Source organism: Myiozetetes cayanensis, unplaced genomic scaffold, assembly GCF_022539395.1.
Source record: "Myiozetetes cayanensis isolate MyiCay16 unplaced genomic scaffold, myiCay2020 scf7, whole genome shotgun sequence".
NCBI lineage: Eukaryota > Metazoa > Chordata > Aves > Passeriformes > Tyrannidae > Myiozetetes > Myiozetetes cayanensis.
This window is the reverse complement of record NW_026087964.1, coordinates 30,406,481-30,423,766: the sequence shown is the minus strand read 5'-3', so window position 1 is coordinate 30,423,766 and position 17,286 is coordinate 30,406,481. Positions and strand designations below refer to the sequence as shown.

Genomic DNA, 17,286 nt, shown 5'->3' with positions numbered 1-17,286 from the left:
AAAACAAATGCTTAAATAAACTGAAATAGTGAGTACAGATCCATCTTCTAGAATAACATATCAATATTATGAAAGGTTAAGTCCAAAGTTAGAAAAGCATCAGACTCATCCTTTAAAGTGTAAAAAAATGGTTTCTGCAAGATCAGGTGTTTCACTGTCTCTTCTCAGCAGAACTCTGATCAATGTGATAATGCTGTGAGACATTTTCGGTGACTGCAATGCATTGTGACACAGCTCTGATGATAATACAAGCCCGCACTTAAAGCCTCTCAGCAGTGCTTCTGTACCTGTTTAATTCAACAGCAGTTGCAGTTCATCTTGGATGCACAAAACGTGGTGAGGATCAATCTGTGACCTCACCTGGCATTTCAGATTTTAATCTATTTTTTTTACAGTCTAAATGTTTGCAGAAAGGTTGTGTCAGTTTGTTCCATCAAATGATGAATAATGTAGAATTTGAACACAAAAGACGGGGCAGTATTGTCAGTTCTTCAGAGCACTTGTATGCAAACAAGTCACCGTCACATTCAGATGGATTTAGTTCAATTTTTGTAATAGGCTAGCTGCTGAAAAAAAAAAGTAAATTGGTAAAAACACACCAAACTCTAGGACTATAACAGCAGTTCTATTTTTCTTCTCTCAAGCCTCACCTTGATGTGCCAGCTGCTTAAATATGTCATTACTTACTCCAGAGTTGACATATGTTGGTAAGCAAGTTCTTACACCCATCTTTGCATCTTAGTCAGTATTTGACAGCACTGATTCCATCGTGTTGAAGTAGGCTTTGACCCTGGCACAAACTTCCAAGACTGCCTGTGTCCAGCTCCACAGCTTGGAGTTAGAACATCAGACCTGAGGTTTTGGCCTCAAACAGTCTTGCTGCAAACTCATCTAAACCATCCCACATTTTAAAGCTGGGTGGTGACGGTTTGTGCAAAACACTTATTAAGTGCATCATTCATAGTAATTCTGTTTCCTACAAATCTAGCAAATAGAAGACACTTCAACAACTAAAACCACAATTTTTTTGCTGATGATCTTGGAGACAGGCTTGTAATATTTGCCAGGCTTTGTGTGTGTCTCTGTGGTACAGCAAGGGGCAACAGGGAGATCTCAGAGCTATAACAGACCTATGCTGTCCATAGCATTCAGGCTCTTACCTTGCAGGGTCATGAGCTTGGGCTGGAACACTTTTACCCCTTTAATTTATTTGACAGTGCTTCCCTAGGGATGGCACAGAGACTTACAGACTGGATGAAATTTTCTGCACTTACGGTGCAGTGTACATTCAGTCTCTGATGCCTGGACCTAGCTACTTGAACAAAAAGTTTGTTGGGGGTATCTAGAATTCATGACTCGTTTTTCTTCTTCTTCAATGCCACAACCAGTAGTCCAGTTTTTCAGTGTTAGAATTTGATACCATGTGTCTTTTGCCTGTTAGCATCTTCTTTGCTTGTTGTGGGCATTTCCAAGCCATTCCTCCCTGATCTCCTAAGCCTAACTGATAGTTGCACAAATACTTTGTAGAGAAAAATCATTAATGCACTTCAGTGCTATGTTCTTACTCATAGTGATTGGACTGCAAGATAAATACATATTCATAATATAAAAAGTAGTGAAAGTACCAGACATTGACATGCTAGTATACAAATTGTTCAGGAAACAGTAAGGATATAGAGGTGGATAAGGAGGTGATAACAAGCCTGAGACTAAGGCTAGGGAGCGCAGAGAATGTAGGCATTATGGCATAAGAACGTAGGCACAATGGAGCAAGAAAAATTACCTTTTGGTGGGGGGGGAACACAAAACCAAAAATAGGGAACTAGAGCTTTGTTAGTATTGTATAAATGCTCTGATATTTAATGTGGTAAAGATTGTATATACGTTCTCTTGACTGCTTATGTTTATGTATCTAGTATTCTTAAAATCTGTATGCTGCATTTCCCTTTATCTTAATTTTTTTTTAGTATGAGACTTTATTCTGGAAAACTCCTGATAAAATACCTGGGGGGAAAAAAAAAAAAAAAGGAATAGTTTAATGTAGATCCTAAACTGTCTCCATAGTGTTCATCCTTAGGGATGCTACAGCATTTTTAATTGGTAGGTACTTATGATGTCTTTGCCTGTTTATTCCAAATCAAATAATTCCTGGGATCTTATATTGAGAAACATTGTCAGGTAACTTTTTTTTGAGGTGATTCTAAATATTTGAAGGTTTATATGAAGAATGATTGAAAGTCAGAAAGGAACACTAATTTTTTTATCTCCTTATTATTCTAATCTGTCAGGAAAATTAGGGGGATTTGCACAAGAAAACAATACTATAGATTCTGGAGAACTTGATATAGGCCGAAGAGCAATACAAGAAGTCCCCCCTGGAATTTTTTGGAGATCACAACTCTTCATTGATCAGCCACAATTCCTAAAATTCAATATATCCCTTCAGAAAGATGCATTGATTGGAGTATATGGTCGAAAAGGCTTACCACCTTCACACACTCAGGTGAGAACTGCTTGTTTAAAAAGTAGGACACATTATTGAAAACTGTGAGCTTCTATCTTTTACATCTTTTTCCTCTCTCGATTACATTCTTTTCCATTTTCATGATTTTATTTTTACTTTTTATACTTTATTGATCTCATGTGATGTTCAGAACATTTGTAATACTCTAAGTGTTGGGATCCAAAATGGGGGTGGAGGGTGTTCTTATTTATGAGCTGTTCTAATGCCTAATCAATAATGATGCTTCAGATACAGAGTTGTTTTATGCACAGTTTACGGGTACATTTTTCCTTCTGTGGTACATAGACATATCTTTAAAAACCTAAGCAAACTAATATAGCATCTGTGACCACACATGTGGTTGAGAGTGCCTGAGAAACAGCACATTAGTGACATTTCCAAACAAGAAGACAGGTAAATACTACACTATTTACAGATTGGTGTCTCACTAAATAAATACATAAAAGACAAAATATGTAATACGTGTCTGCAAAGGTACAGTGAACTGGGGCTGTAAAAGTGACAGTCTTCACTAGGCATCTGGTGTCTTGAAACTTTGTTCTTAAGTGCCCCAGAGGATTTATTCTGTTCGACCCCTCAGAGGTTTTTAATGGTACTTTTTACTGCATATGGCCACACCTTTGCCTACTAACAAAGAAACACTCTTTATCCATAGTTAGAGAAAAGTTAAAGTATAAAAGAATGAGCAGTCTTCTGGATTGGCAGGAGAAAGGGAGAATCATTGTCTGAGATGGTACTTTAGAATCAATTCTATTCATATTTTATTTTAAAGATTTAAGACCCTCCAAGCTTAGATTTCTTTCAGTGCAATATTTATCCAAGTCCTGTCTCTGATTCATTTTTCCACCCAAAAAGGTACTTCAGCTCATGCTCTTCTATTCCATGTGGAGCAACATCTTACTGATTTATATTTTAAGTATATGGATTTGCCCTGGACGCAAATCTAAGTATAGCAACCTAATGGTATAATTGGATCAAAGCTTGACTGATTATGCCTGATACACAGTTGCAACAGCAAATCCATAACTGAAAAATTAATATATTTTAATGCAATCCCATATTTTTTTTAATTTTGGGTTTCATGCTACTGCGCTATTTAAATTTATTTTGGTTTTTTTCTTCAAGCATATTTTTTAAAAGATGCAGAACATAAAAATATATACAATTATTACACCTATTTAACACTAGCAAACCACAGAGGAAGGGTCAGCAAAGCAGCTAAAATCACAGAATTTATGTTAACTTTGTTTTTTACTTTAGTTTCCGTTGCATTACAAACACTTTACTGAATGCAGAAAGTGCACTTATGTTTACTTAAAAATTTGATCCTCATAAAAATGATTAAGTGGATTTTCTTCAGACCTTCACGTATGAACACCTACCCTCGGGCTGACAACAAGCACGAGAAAGTCTAGCATAAGGAAAATTGATTCAGAAAGTTATCAGCCATTGGAAATAAGGGCTTGGAATACAAATGCCATCTCAATGGTAACAATAATAACTGGAGTTAGGGGAATACCTATGTGGCAGGAATGAATAAAACTGAAGAAGCTGATCTGCACTGTGCATTTATATGAGAAGTCATGCAAGTAGGCAGGTCTATTAAAAAAAAAAAAAGATCCTTAATTGATTACTTATCCTGTTAAAAGGGTGAAAATGAAATAGGAGTGTCCCTTATCCAAAAACACAGAAAGGGAGACAGCTAAATCTGTTTACCATCACCTGTGCTACACAGATTACTGGTTCTTATTAATGTTTAAGTATGATACAACAAAAAGAATCATAGGCAAATTCTGCTACTGTATCTTCTATAGTTTCTGTGACATTTTGGATATATTGTTCTCAGGATATAGGTCAAGCTCTCTTGTCCTATTTTTGCCTGGTATGTAATTACAGTATTTTTTACAAACCATTGACTGAGACTTGATACATTGAAAAATTAGGCATGCTTACTTATCAGTGCCCTAGTGAACTTACAGGGCTGCTGAAGATTCCCAAGGGTGCAGGTTTATCAGAATGTTTATATGACCTTGAACCCAGTGACGTCTACTTTAAGTACCTGAGATAAAGCATGTATATAATCTCCTAAAAAGGCAGTTTCAGTGAAAGGTTGTAGGTTCTTTGGTGACTGTGCTCCTGCTTGTGGAGCAAAAAAATGGAGTAAAATATCTCTCAACAGTTTAGGCCTTTCTCCAAGAAAGGGATAACACAGGACTTTGATGAAGACAGAACTTGCACTGGTAAAATATGTATTTATACTGAAGTAGCTTACATGAACAAAATAATGTATTTAGGCAAAAAGACATCTAATGAAACAGAAAACTGAGGGAACTGCAAGCATAAATCGATTTATTGCTTTCTTATTTCCCATAACCCTTATGGCTTGTACTGACAAAAGTTCCTAACTGCAAGACAGGCATAGCTAGCAGGGAGAGACTAACAACTGATGTTGGGCTTCACTGCATCCTTCCATCAAACAAGGCAGCTTACTTGTATGGCTCCAAATGTCATAGGAACATAGTAGAAAAACACATGAATGTCCACAATGAGTTTGATCAAAGGCCTGTCTAACCCTGCACTCTGTCTGTGATGGTGACCATATGTAGAGATTAATACGACAGCATGACAGCATGACAGTACTGTAGTTATTCTTCCCACAATATGCTTTTGACCTCCAGAGTTTTAAGGCTGAAGGACTTTGCTGAGTCAAAGATGCTGTCTTTGTATTTTACAGCCTTGGATAGTTTATTTTTTTTCAGCGAGTTTGTGTAGTCACCTTTGAACCTATGGAAGCTTTTAGCATCTGTGACATTTGCAGCAAGGCTTAACTAGACATCTCACGCTGTATACTCCTAAGTGTGTTTTGAGACAGCCTCCTGGTAGTTTTTGTTTGTCTCATTGTTGATAGTGCTTTGGAAGAGGCAGAGGAGAGTTTCTCACGTATTTCTTCTCCATGCCACCCTTGTTTTATAGATCTCTAGTGTCATGAGTTATATTTTTTCCAGTCTGCTTTCTCATAATTTTTATTAAAGGTGCTTCAATCCTTTGGTCATCCTTGGCCTTTTCTGAACTTTCTCCAGCTTTAAGGCAGCCTTTTTGAGGTGTGGAGTTTTTTCAATCATAGAACTGATATTTTTGTAGATCTGTCTGCCATAGCTCCAAGATCTCATCTCAAAATTACAAAAATTGGCTCAGAGCCCATGTGGATATGTAAAGCTAGAGTTGTTTCTTGAGGACTTTGAAAAGTAGGATCTTACCCCTATATATCACTTCATGTGTGCATCTCTTGAATGCTATCTGCCCTTATCTCCTAGTCACAGAGTGACAAGTGCTAATAACAAAATTTATGCAAGTTATCAACTGCTGCTTGTCTCTCAAACATCAGTATTTGAATTTTCAGATCTTTTGTTAAATAATAAAAAACTCATTATTACCTGCACTCTGCTAGCATTTGTGCTAGCCTTATCACCTGTCCCTCTCCAATCTCATATGCCTGTGATACTCACATAACCACAAACCACAATCTTTTTTAGCTCCTTCCTTACTGCTTTGGTGTTTCTACCAATGTCTGCCTTCTCTCCATTGTCATCTTTGACTGTAATAAGAAACTTTCCTGTTACATTTACCACCTTGTACTCCACTTCTCTCCTATACCCTTTGCCTGTTTATCCACCTCTTTTTATACCCAGTTAAAACCTGACAGTGAGTAAGAGGAAACTGGAACCATTATCCTTCATAACTGTGCAACCTCTGATAACAGTTATCCTACATGTGCGAGGGACATAATAAAATATGATAGAAATGAGCTTGGGAGAGATCTCAGGAAATCTTAGTTTACACTCTTGTCTTGGAACAGGATGAATTGTATATAAACCATTCCTATCAGTTGCTTAGCACTTTATTATTAAATAATAAGAGAATGCAGCAAATTTAAATCTTGTTTTGTACCATAATACAAAATAATAGAGATGCAGCATATAGGAAATGGTTTGATGTATTGTAATCAGGAAAGATTTTTTGGTTGCCTTGCTGTATTCTCTTTAAGTGCCAAAATTAGTCTGAAGCACAGCTACTGTGTGTGTGTCACAGACTGATCTGAGATGCATAGTTCTCTGTTTCTGGGGAATCATAAATAAATCAACCAGAAATAATTGACGGTGGCTGTCCATTCAAAACCCAATCAATGCAAGCCTGAAAGTCTTTGTGACACTTTCTAAAAATGTCAGTTCCATTGCAGCCAGAGAATCAATATGTTTATTTAAAGAGACTTTTAAGAATAAAAAAGGGATTTTGGTTTAAAGCAAAACTGTAGGGAATAGTAGGGCAAATCAGCACATTTAGACTCAATATAAAGGTAATTAATTTATTCTAGTAGGAGGAAAATAAAATTGCTATGGTTTTGCTTATGAAGATAATTGTTTTTCCAGTCTGTTTTTGTTATCATGTCCTAAATATAAAAATATTAAAAGGGTTAAGATCCATTATTGTTTTTTTCTGGGGTACAGAATGAACAGTAAATTCCTTTCTGTATGGCTTGTGAAATGTAGTCTAAAATGGTGTTCTGGTAACAGCGTATATCCTTATTACATTACAAATATGAAATCATTCATTGTACTGTGCTTGTCAGCCAGTCAATCTAGTAGTGTAACCACTTGTTTCTGTATCAAAAATACAGTTTTAATCTGAAATTGTCCTTTTACAAAAGTGATCTCCATCCATATACAAATGGCAAAGTCACTCTTAATGTCTATAATTGACTTGTTAAAACTCAGAGCTCCCCAAGCTTTCCCTTTTTTAAAATATTAGTGAGAACCACTAGACAGAAGTGCTCTTGAGTTAGGCAGGAGTTAAAAAAACCTTAAAATTGTTTTTCTTTCTCTCACGAAATAAGATAAATATTTAATTCAGTGACAAATGGGAGTGTTGAATGGTTTTGAATAATTGTTGCTCTCCCAAAATGATCACATTCGTTTTCATGTGATGCAGCACATACAAAGCTACTGAGGTACTGCATCCTAATCACATTATTTTCTATTCTGCTGGTTCAACCATAGATGGGAAAGTGTCTCAGGTGTTGATGGAGACGTATTAACAATGCATTTCCTTCACTTACTAGGGAGGAACAGCCTTAGAATAGCAGTGAATTTTGGCCTGCAATTTCAAGAAGGGAACATAAGCACTTAAACCCTTGTTCCAGGACAAAGGCTATCATGTTTTCCTTTGTCCTGGGAGCAGTTTCTGAAGGTCACAAGTCAGGGTGGAAAATCACTGATTCTCTGGTCCTGGGAACTGATCTTATCCCAGCTCAGTTGAATCAGTGGTTTCATATGCTGGCCTTTGCTTTAATAGACCCTGGATGGAATTCCATTTGAGAAAGATCTCCAACATGTGGGAAGATTGGAGGTTTATGTGTTACAGTTCACTTCATATACAATAAATGTGTCACAGTAAAAGTGAAACTTTGAACAGTCTTGGCAGGAAAAGCAGACACCTTCTACCACAAGCAAGAATGCTCTTTAATTTTCCTACCTGTTTAATTTTGCTCTATACATATTGATCTTTACATGCTAAAGAGGCAGAAGACAACTTTGAAGCCATGAGAACAGACTTCAGATAGTGTAAGTAAGTGTAAGGCCTGGAGCAGTTTTACCCGTCCAGGTCCCATTAGCTTTAGTTAAGATTAACATGCATCAAACCTCGTGCTGTGAGTTTGCTTGTAGTATCAGCTGAGATGCCACTATATTTTTCCAAGCCCCGCTGATGATTTTTAAAAATACAGTATGTGAGAACCATTGACCTGAGGTACTGTGGTTTTTTGTCAGTTGTCATTTTCAATAATTGCAATGTTTTCTGCTTTCCATCTCCTCTTATGAGCTTCTGCGATGGGAAGTAAAGCTCCTGCTTTCCTTCCTCCACAATTCCAGACTGTGCAAAAGGGGGATTGAGCAGTTTAGTCCTTCATCTGAAATTAAATGAAGAAAAGTAGATTATTAGTGTTGGATATTATTATTAACCCATATGCATATAACACAGTTGGAAAGTTAGGTCTCACCTGTAATTCAGGTGGCAGTCATGACTGAAGACACATTTCAACTAATGTTTTCTTCCCCCAGTGTATTTAATAGGTTCATTAGCCACTTGTCACTGGAAAAACCACTCTAATAGGCATGAGAACTAGTTGGTAATTTTGTTTGAATGCTTTGCAAGGGGCAAAGAAAGACGCAAGGTTTGGTTTCAGCTCCTGCTTCCCTGCTCCAAAAGGAAACTCTCGGTCAAAATACAAGCATGTTGTCAGGGTGTTGTGGGGAAGTTGGCAAAGTCATCCCATGACCTTGTCAAGCTCCTGTCTGTTTCTCTTTTCAGTACGACTTTGTGGAGCTCCTGGATGGCAGCCGGCTGATCGCAAGGGAGCAACGCAACCTGCTGGAGTCAGAGCGAGCAGGGCGGCAGGCGAGGTCTGTCAGTCTCCACGAGGCAGGTTTTATCCAGTATTTGGACTCTGGCATCTGGCACCTGGCCTTTTATAATGATGGGAAAAATGCAGAGCAGGTGTCTTTTAATACCATAATTATAGGTAAGCATAATCTTTAAAGCTCTTACCAAATGTTAGCTACTGGTCAGGTTTTTTAGAAATGCATAGATAAGTTTTCGTAGTTAAATGATCTGGCTTTTTTTTTCACGGGTTTTTCATTCGTAGTGTTTCCTTTGCTGCTCAGAATAAAACACAGAGTATATATTTCAGTTTCTTCGTCTAAAGCATAAGGGGTGTACCTTCTAATAAAATGGTACTTGAAAGGACACTGTTTTGAAGTGTTTGTTAAATGACACAAGGCACAGATTTTAAGTATGGAGCTCATATAGTTTTATCATTACAATTTTAGTCTTTTTGTTGGAATACAATGTCCTAAGATACTGGAGGTGTCAGCGATAGAAAATCACAGCTATTTGTGCTCTTAAAACAAAGAAAATGTAAACACTTCTTGGAGCAAGAGCACACTGTCAGATAGTAGTGGTTCACATAGTAAGTACTTCATACAGTGGACATCTGTTAATTATCCTTCTCTTTTTCCCTTTAGAGTCTGTGGTGGAATGCCCCCGAAATTGCCATGGTAATGGTGAATGTGTTTCTGGATCCTGCCATTGTTTTCCTGGGTTTCTGGGCCCCGACTGTTCAAGAGGTAAATCAACCCAGTGCTTTTCTCGAGTCAGTCTAAGTGAGCATGAAGACAAATACATCAGAAAAGCAACTTCTTATATGTTCTTCTTTATAAAGCTTTGGTGAAACCTGGGTTTTAATTTTTCTGCCATGTTTTGTTTCACAGCAGCCTGCCCAGTGCTGTGCAGTGGCAATGGGCAGTACTCCAAAGGACGCTGCCTGTGTTACAGCGGCTGGAAGGGCACTGAGTGTGATGTGCCTACAAGTCAGTGCATCGATCCCCAGTGTGGGGGCCGGGGCATTTGCATCATGGGCTCCTGTGCCTGCAACTCTGGATATAAAGGAGAAAACTGTGAAGAAGGTAAATTAGTATATATTTATGCCAGCATCGGCTGTTGTTGGTCGGGTTTACAGCTGGCACATCCAGCTCTATCAATTTTTCTAGATCTAGATCTTATGCACTAACCATATTTCTCCAAAAATCATTTTAGAATACTTCAAATCAAGTTTGGGAATCACTAGTATCACTGAATGCTACATAATTATTATGCTCTATTTATTCTCAAGTAAGCAGTGGGAAAATTCTTAGTAACATGCCTTTTATTTTTGCTTGCCAGTATGTTTATTTTTTTTCTGGCTGAGGTCAGATAAGAAGAAAGCACCCAAAATACAGATGTAGGAATACTTAGTGAATTTTCACAGTATAGAGTGAATCATAAATGTATTGCATTTGTTAGTGATCTTTTCCACTGACCACATTGTGGAAGATGCTGATTCAAGTGCATCAGAGTGAAAAATGATGCATCATTTTTGTATTCCAGAGATGCGCATAATAATATTGGTTCTGGCGTGCAGCAAAATGCAGTTCGTTTTCCATTCTATTTTTTTAGGGAGTAAAAAGTGCCATTTTCTTCCTCAATCAAATTGATTTTATTGATCTCCACGTACAAAGTAATGCAATTAAGTCTCTGGAATTAAATTTTCAGACCATTGACCCTACAAGTGTAACATTTTATTGAGTCAAATTGCTAAATTAAATCTCGTCATCTCAGGAACATTAAAGTGAATCAAGACAGATAGACAGGATGCAACTCATTCATTTCTGAGACAAGTCGAGGGTCCTGTACAGCTGTCAAAACTGTGTAGTAGTGGATCAGGTCAGTTCATACTGAGTGCTGCAGGGAATCCCAACACTTGTTACACTGTGATTAGGCAGAATCGAGGTCAGTTGCCTGAGACCCAAAGCCAATCTTGTTATTCAAAAAAATTAGCAAACCTTGAAAGATTCTCCGTGGTTCTCAGTAGTAACCTGTAATTGTCTTGATGACAGTTATGTACATGCACAGATTTCACAGTATCAGAAAGTGATGTGGAAACAAGGTGTTCTTACAAGGAAAATTGCAGCTATGCAAGTAGTGATGACAAAGAGTGATTTACCTTGTAGCCAGAGAAAGGAGGCTGGCTACCGAGATACCTTGGTTCACTCTGTCTTTTCCTCACTCATGATGAAAGAAAGGTGAACTTCTCAGCTTCAACTTACTAATGTTTACTTTTAAGATGAGTGCAATGCTGCCTATTTTGTAAGGTCTTAAAATGTGAATTAAGCCCAAAAGTGCCATGAGCATCTAGGGGATGATTACTCTTGTCAGGAATGACAGGTTTAAGCTGACCTTTCTCATCTTCCTGCAGCGGATTGCTTGGACCCAGCCTGCTCCAGCCATGGCGTGTGCATCCACGGCGAGTGCCACTGCAACCCGGGCTGGGGTGGCAACAACTGTGAAATCCTGAAGACGATGTGCTCTGACCAGTGCTCTGGTCATGGCACCTACCTTCAAGAGAGTGGTACCTGCACCTGCGACCCCAACTGGACAGGTCCAGATTGCTCCAATGGTAAGACTTCGTAGCATTGGCATTTTGTAAAATGTTGTTGTCTTGAATAGCCTCACTTTAATGACAGTATTGTGTAAAGACCTGACCTGCTGAGCTGATTGATGTCTTGGAGTTGACTTCAGCATGAACTCTGCATTGATTCAAAGGTTCAAAATAATTGATGAGTTTGAAGGATTTGAAAATCAATGTATTTGTTGGTATCTTTTAGCTGCATTCACCTGGTAACTTCTGGTACTTTGCATAATCTTACCTCATACATCTGTTTAGAAACTTGACACTAAGCTAGTGAAACCAGAGACAGTCACATTTTAAAAATCTCTTCTGCTATTTGGAGCCATTTTTCTTGAAAACCAGACAGTGTTCAAGTTTGAAGGCAAATGGAATGCAAGAATGAATCTTAAACAGCTTTCAAGGCAGGGTACAGGCTGCCAGGGTGGAAGGAGTTGGTAGGAGTGAAGAACAGAGGGATTTCTTGAAATATGAAACTGAGCTTATTAAAACCATAGTCTGAGCTTAGAAACAAAAGGAGAAAACTAGAGGTACTAGCACAGAGAGCAAAATCTAAATATTTATAAAGTATGACAGCAGCTTTTTGACAAATACGATTTTTTAGGATCTTGTTTGGTAGCCACATATCAAAAAACAAATCATGTCTAACTGTGAGACATGTATTTGTCTAAACCAGTTCACCTAAGAACTCAGACATTTTGTTAATGAAAACTGAACACATGGGCTAGCTGGGTTTATGCCAGCTTATGAATAAATATAACTTTTTCATGAGGAACCATCTTTTTAAAACAAATGTACTTCCTGACCAGGATCTGTGATACTCCATTATGTTTTATGCATACAAGAGTGATAGGAAAAGTTCCAAACATTCAAGAAAAAGTGACAGAAGAAAATGTTGTCTTCTGTGAAATTTGTTTAGAAGAAAAAATTCTGCTCTGAGCATTTCTGGAACTAAAACTGACTAGTTATGAGAGACCCTTCCTAGTTCTCAGGCAAAACATGGATCCCCTATTTACTGACACAATGTCCTCTACGCTTTTTTTTGATGACCAGTTACGCTCCATCTTTTACTTATGTTTCAAGGAATGATTTGTCATTAAAGTGACATAAAATGTTTCTGATCTCAAATATTTCAAGTGTGTCAGACTCAAAAAAGAGCTCTGTGAAAGGGTGCACAGATTATTTGAGGAAACTGGGCAAAATGACCTTCAGAATAGTACACTAAAAGAGTAAATCTTGCCCATAAACATGTTGTTAAGTTGCTCAATGAAGAAAAGAATGAGTTATTTCCATGAGAGGGTTTTATAGGTTTGAAATCAGCAGAGCTTTCCTCTATCTTCATCAGCAGTTTGTCCGTTAATTAGCCCTTCAATTCCACTTCAATTAAATTAGCTCTAATTAATAAATTCATTACAAAGATTGACGCACCTTGCTCAAAGCTAGTGTGCTAAAAGCTGATAAACACCTTCACCCTAATGAAAAATTGATTAGATTGAAAAGAAATAAACCTTTCTTTTTTGGAGCTGCGTTAAGGTTTTGTGACTCCTAAAGTTAACCAAACCATCTTGTATCTCTTAATCAAAAATTTAATTCAAAGCAGATATAAAATGCTATATAGGGGGGAAAAAGAGGGCAGGGGAAAATCACAGGTTTCTTTCTCCAGAGAAGTTTTAGGCTGCTTCTAACAGGAAACATGTCAGCTCCTTGATACTGTTTAATGTTCCACAGCACTTTTGAGACAGCTGGGAAGAAAAACACTGTTGATTGGGATGCTGGAAACCTTTCTTGACTGATGAAATTTTCTTTTGCTGTTAAAAGTAATTTTGATCTTTTATTCCTAAATTACTTGTTGTCTTTTACAAGAAAAGAAAAACTAAATACAGCACTTCTATGAACAGTACATGCCATAACCAGCTGTAAACCAAGAAACTAAAGTCCCTTAGGCTGTACTGTATCTCCTCTTGTTTTTCTGTTGTTTGCTTAGCAGAAGTAAAGTTTGCTGGAATCTGACTAAATGAAGCAAAACTGTAAATGCAAAATCTAGCAGTCTAAATTATCATCTTATATTAGCTGAAACTTAACATGCGTTGTTTGGGCTCTGACTACCTTTGGCTGTTAATATATTTTTCAATTATTCTATCAGACACAAGATCCTGTTACTATATGTAAATGACAAGTTAAATTGCTGTATGTTGATTTATTTTTTTTAACAAACTATTATTTAAACTAGACTGTTCATAGCTGTCACTGATAGAAATTTACTGAAAGTAAAAGAGAATCATCTTTTATATTTAACGGATGTGTCAGTGTGTCAGCATAGTAATAATTTGTCTCACTAAGGCTGATTCTTTATAATGAAAAAATGTGTCAGAAATGGCACATTTTGACTTTGAAAGAAAACAGGGAGAAGGGTATGGAGGGGAAACCTTGTTAAAATGAGCTTCATCATATTAGATTTTCACTCACAACACACCATGATCTAGGTATACATTACATTTATTCACCGTGAGGACAGTGTAAGTTTGGTGATGTCTAAGTGCCATATAATCTAAGACAAAAATGGTTATTCTTAAGACATATGTGATCACAAAAAGCATGATTGAAAATTACTTAGAGCTAGCAAAAGAGCTGTGGATGCTTAAGCATCACTAAAGTGTGCTGGCTAAGTGACCACGAGCAAAGAGATAAAACTGTACTCTATTTCGTTGGGTCTTACATGAAGATGTCTTTCACAGTAAATTCCTTTGATTTAACTTTCAAATGTTTTGCCTTTTTTATTCTTCACAGGTTGAATTAAAATGTAGCCCTGCTAATTAGTATACACCTGCTCTCTACCTCCTTTTCTCCCCCTCTCTCCTCTCAAATGCAGAAATCTGTTCGGCAGACTGCGGCACGCACGGTGTGTGCATGGGTGGCACGTGTCGCTGCGAGGAGGGCTGGACGGGCGCAGCCTGCAACCAGAGAGCCTGCCATCCCCGCTGTGCGGAGCATGGCACCTGCAAGGATGGGAAGTGTGAATGTAGCCAGGGATGGAACGGAGAGCACTGTACCATTGGTAGGCTGGCTATGCTTTACACTGTCTTCGCTGTGAAATTCAAACAGCCAGCGCTGCTGGCCACGTCTGAATAAGAAGTGCATTACTTTGAAGAATGTTTCTTCAAACAGAATATTAGCACATGTCAGTCTGTGGAAAGGAGTTGATATTTTAAGAAAAGAAATGGTTATATAATGGCTCATGAGTTCCTCATACCTAGTGTGCTATGAAAAGAAGGTGCAAGAATTTCCTTTTTAATCTTTTCTCTTTAACTGCCTTTTGCCGAGGAGGAAGTTACTTTTATTTTGAATTGTAAATAAATATATTATTTGATTTGTGCTTTTCTATTTTTATGTGATAGCTTTATGTCTTTTGGATATGAAGCTTCCTTTTGTTTTTCTTTCTTTTTTTTTCTTTTAAGGAGAAGAAGCTCTAAAAAGTGACTTGCCTATGCAAAAATGTTGCTTCCACCATGTAATAAATGAGATATAGCTGCCCAAAATTATCTTCTTGTTAACATAGTGCTCTATTTTAGAATGCTCTCAAATTTCCTGCATGTTAATAATGTAACAGCAGTTTAATACAGCTGATTGAGAAGAAGCCATCCTTATTACAGCTTCTATGTTTCTGTAACCAAGTTAGCTCTAGTGCCTGAAAAACTTTGGAAGTTACTGTGCCTTTATCGATGGAGCTTTTCGTACTCAGTTATTTACAGTCCGTATGTCCCATATACAGCGGGATATCCCTCTCCACTACACAGGATTTGACAGTAAGCTGGCATGAGAAATTATGCATGTAAATAAGAAGACTAAGAAAAAGTGGAGTTGTGGTGCTAAGAAATTCCCTTCCACGCTAATTCCCCTTTGTACAAAACAGGTACTAACAATAGTTACAGGCCTGTAACTATTGCATGGGGCAACAAGTAGGAAGCCCAGGCAAAGGAACTGGCAGTGGTCCACATGCGAGAGATGTCTAGTTTGTGCTTAGGTGAGCGGGGAGCACAAAGCCCATCAAAGGCTGTGACACAAGTAACAGTGTGACTGAAGTATTTATGGGAAACAGCTCCCAAGTATGAGTAGCATCATGGCTAAGCACTGAGAGGTGGATTGAATAGGCAGCAAAAGAGGTAGCCACAGGTCAGACAATGGCGAGTGTAACTTTGAGTGATGAGGAAATCACAGGCAATCTTAATAGTCAAAAAAATTTTCAAATAAAAAATCACATAGATTTATGTTTGGAGACATGGAGGAGAGACAGTTAAAACAGGTGATGTAGCTGAAGCAACACGATAGGACAGTAAGTCTAACAGCAGTGAAGCTGATAGATGTGGATATGGAATGATTTGCTTTTAGCACAAGCTAAAAAAAGGCTGGAGAATTTTAACTTTCATGGAAGTTTTTGAAGAACTCTAATTCTGAAAGTGTTAGCATAGCTAAGCCGTCACTGGGTATGAGTATTTTGAAAATAGCAAAATCCAGTCTGTGTTCCCGGGTAGTTTATAGCCCTGACTAAGAGGTGGGTGGGTTTGCTGTGCATGGTGTTCATGAGAATCAGTGGTGGGAGCTTGGAGGGCAGGGAAATCGAGGGCCTGTTACAGCCATATTAACTGATACCCACATCATTGCACCAGGAAAATGAGGCAAGGTTTTGTTTTGTAGACGGGAGTCAGGTGTGAAAGTAGTAAGATGGACTTGTGAATTATTTTTTACAGCAATCACAATTGATTTTTTTTTATTACTATTATTATTTACTAATGAGATTGCTCAGACACAGGAAAAAGCAGGAATCAAGGTGCATCTGCAGAATCCCAGGGAGAATCGATAGGGTTAACGTTTTTGAGGAGCTTCCAGAAAACATGCTGACAAAGAGAGTAGAGAGGTGGGGAGAGAACTGCTTTCTGAACAATAAAAGAAAGTAAATATTTAGAAGTAGGATAAAGCCTTTCCCTTGACTGCTTTAACTTGCCAAGGAGCAATTACTCAGCAGATCGCTCTGCTGTTGGTCTCACTGACCTTGGCAGCTTTTCAAGGGTTGTAGTTATATACAGATGAACTGCTCTTGAACAATTTTTCCAACATATTAGGCACAAACAAGTTTTTCCTCAGCACTGGGCGAGCAGGTCTGTCTTCCCACCTGTTTATTCTTTTTTAAGTGGGTGTTTACTTTGTGGCTGCTGCTGTTAAGATAGTTTGATTTGTTGTTATTGCCCTTACAGCCTCCAGTACAAGTAAGGAGGTACAGCCTCTAGCCTGCTGTTATATTTATTTTTTTGAGCTGTTTTCTTCAGGAACCCAGTGTTACAGAGAAGCCAGGTTATTTTATTGCTCATTTCCAAGAGTATTTACACTTTGTGGGGTAAAAATTGCTGCCTCCTCAGCTTGGCAGATGAAGAGTCAAATTGTTTTTCTCTCACCTGCTGTACAGTAGGTAATAGGTCTTTCTGAGTAGTAAATTTCAGAACACAAGGGACTTCAGAATGTTTTTCTATGCAAACCAGTCTCTTATAGTCACCTTCTATTTGTAACCCAGGCGTTTTATGACACTTACAACTCTTGACTTAGTAGCAGAATCTTTAGATTAGTGCTACACATATGAAAGACTCCCCCTCATTCTCCCTTTATATATCTAAAAATAAACAATTGCACCCTTCTTATTTCTGAAAGTCATTAACCA

General features: G+C 37.9%; 1 protein-coding gene across 1 annotated transcript in view; it reads left to right on the top strand.

Annotated features, from left to right (window-relative positions):
• The window catches only part of TENM3 (teneurin transmembrane protein 3), a 1,298,714-nt gene that overhangs the window by 1,205,195 nt on the left and 76,233 nt on the right, over positions 1–17,286 (top strand). Inside the window, 6 exon segments of the mRNA XM_050338169.1 lie at positions 2,289–2,503; positions 8,888–9,098; positions 9,601–9,702; positions 9,847–10,041; positions 11,370–11,570; positions 14,449–14,634. Of these exon segments, the coding sequence (XP_050194126.1) occupies positions 2,289–2,503; positions 8,888–9,098; positions 9,601–9,702; positions 9,847–10,041; positions 11,370–11,570; positions 14,449–14,634 (1,110 nt within the window).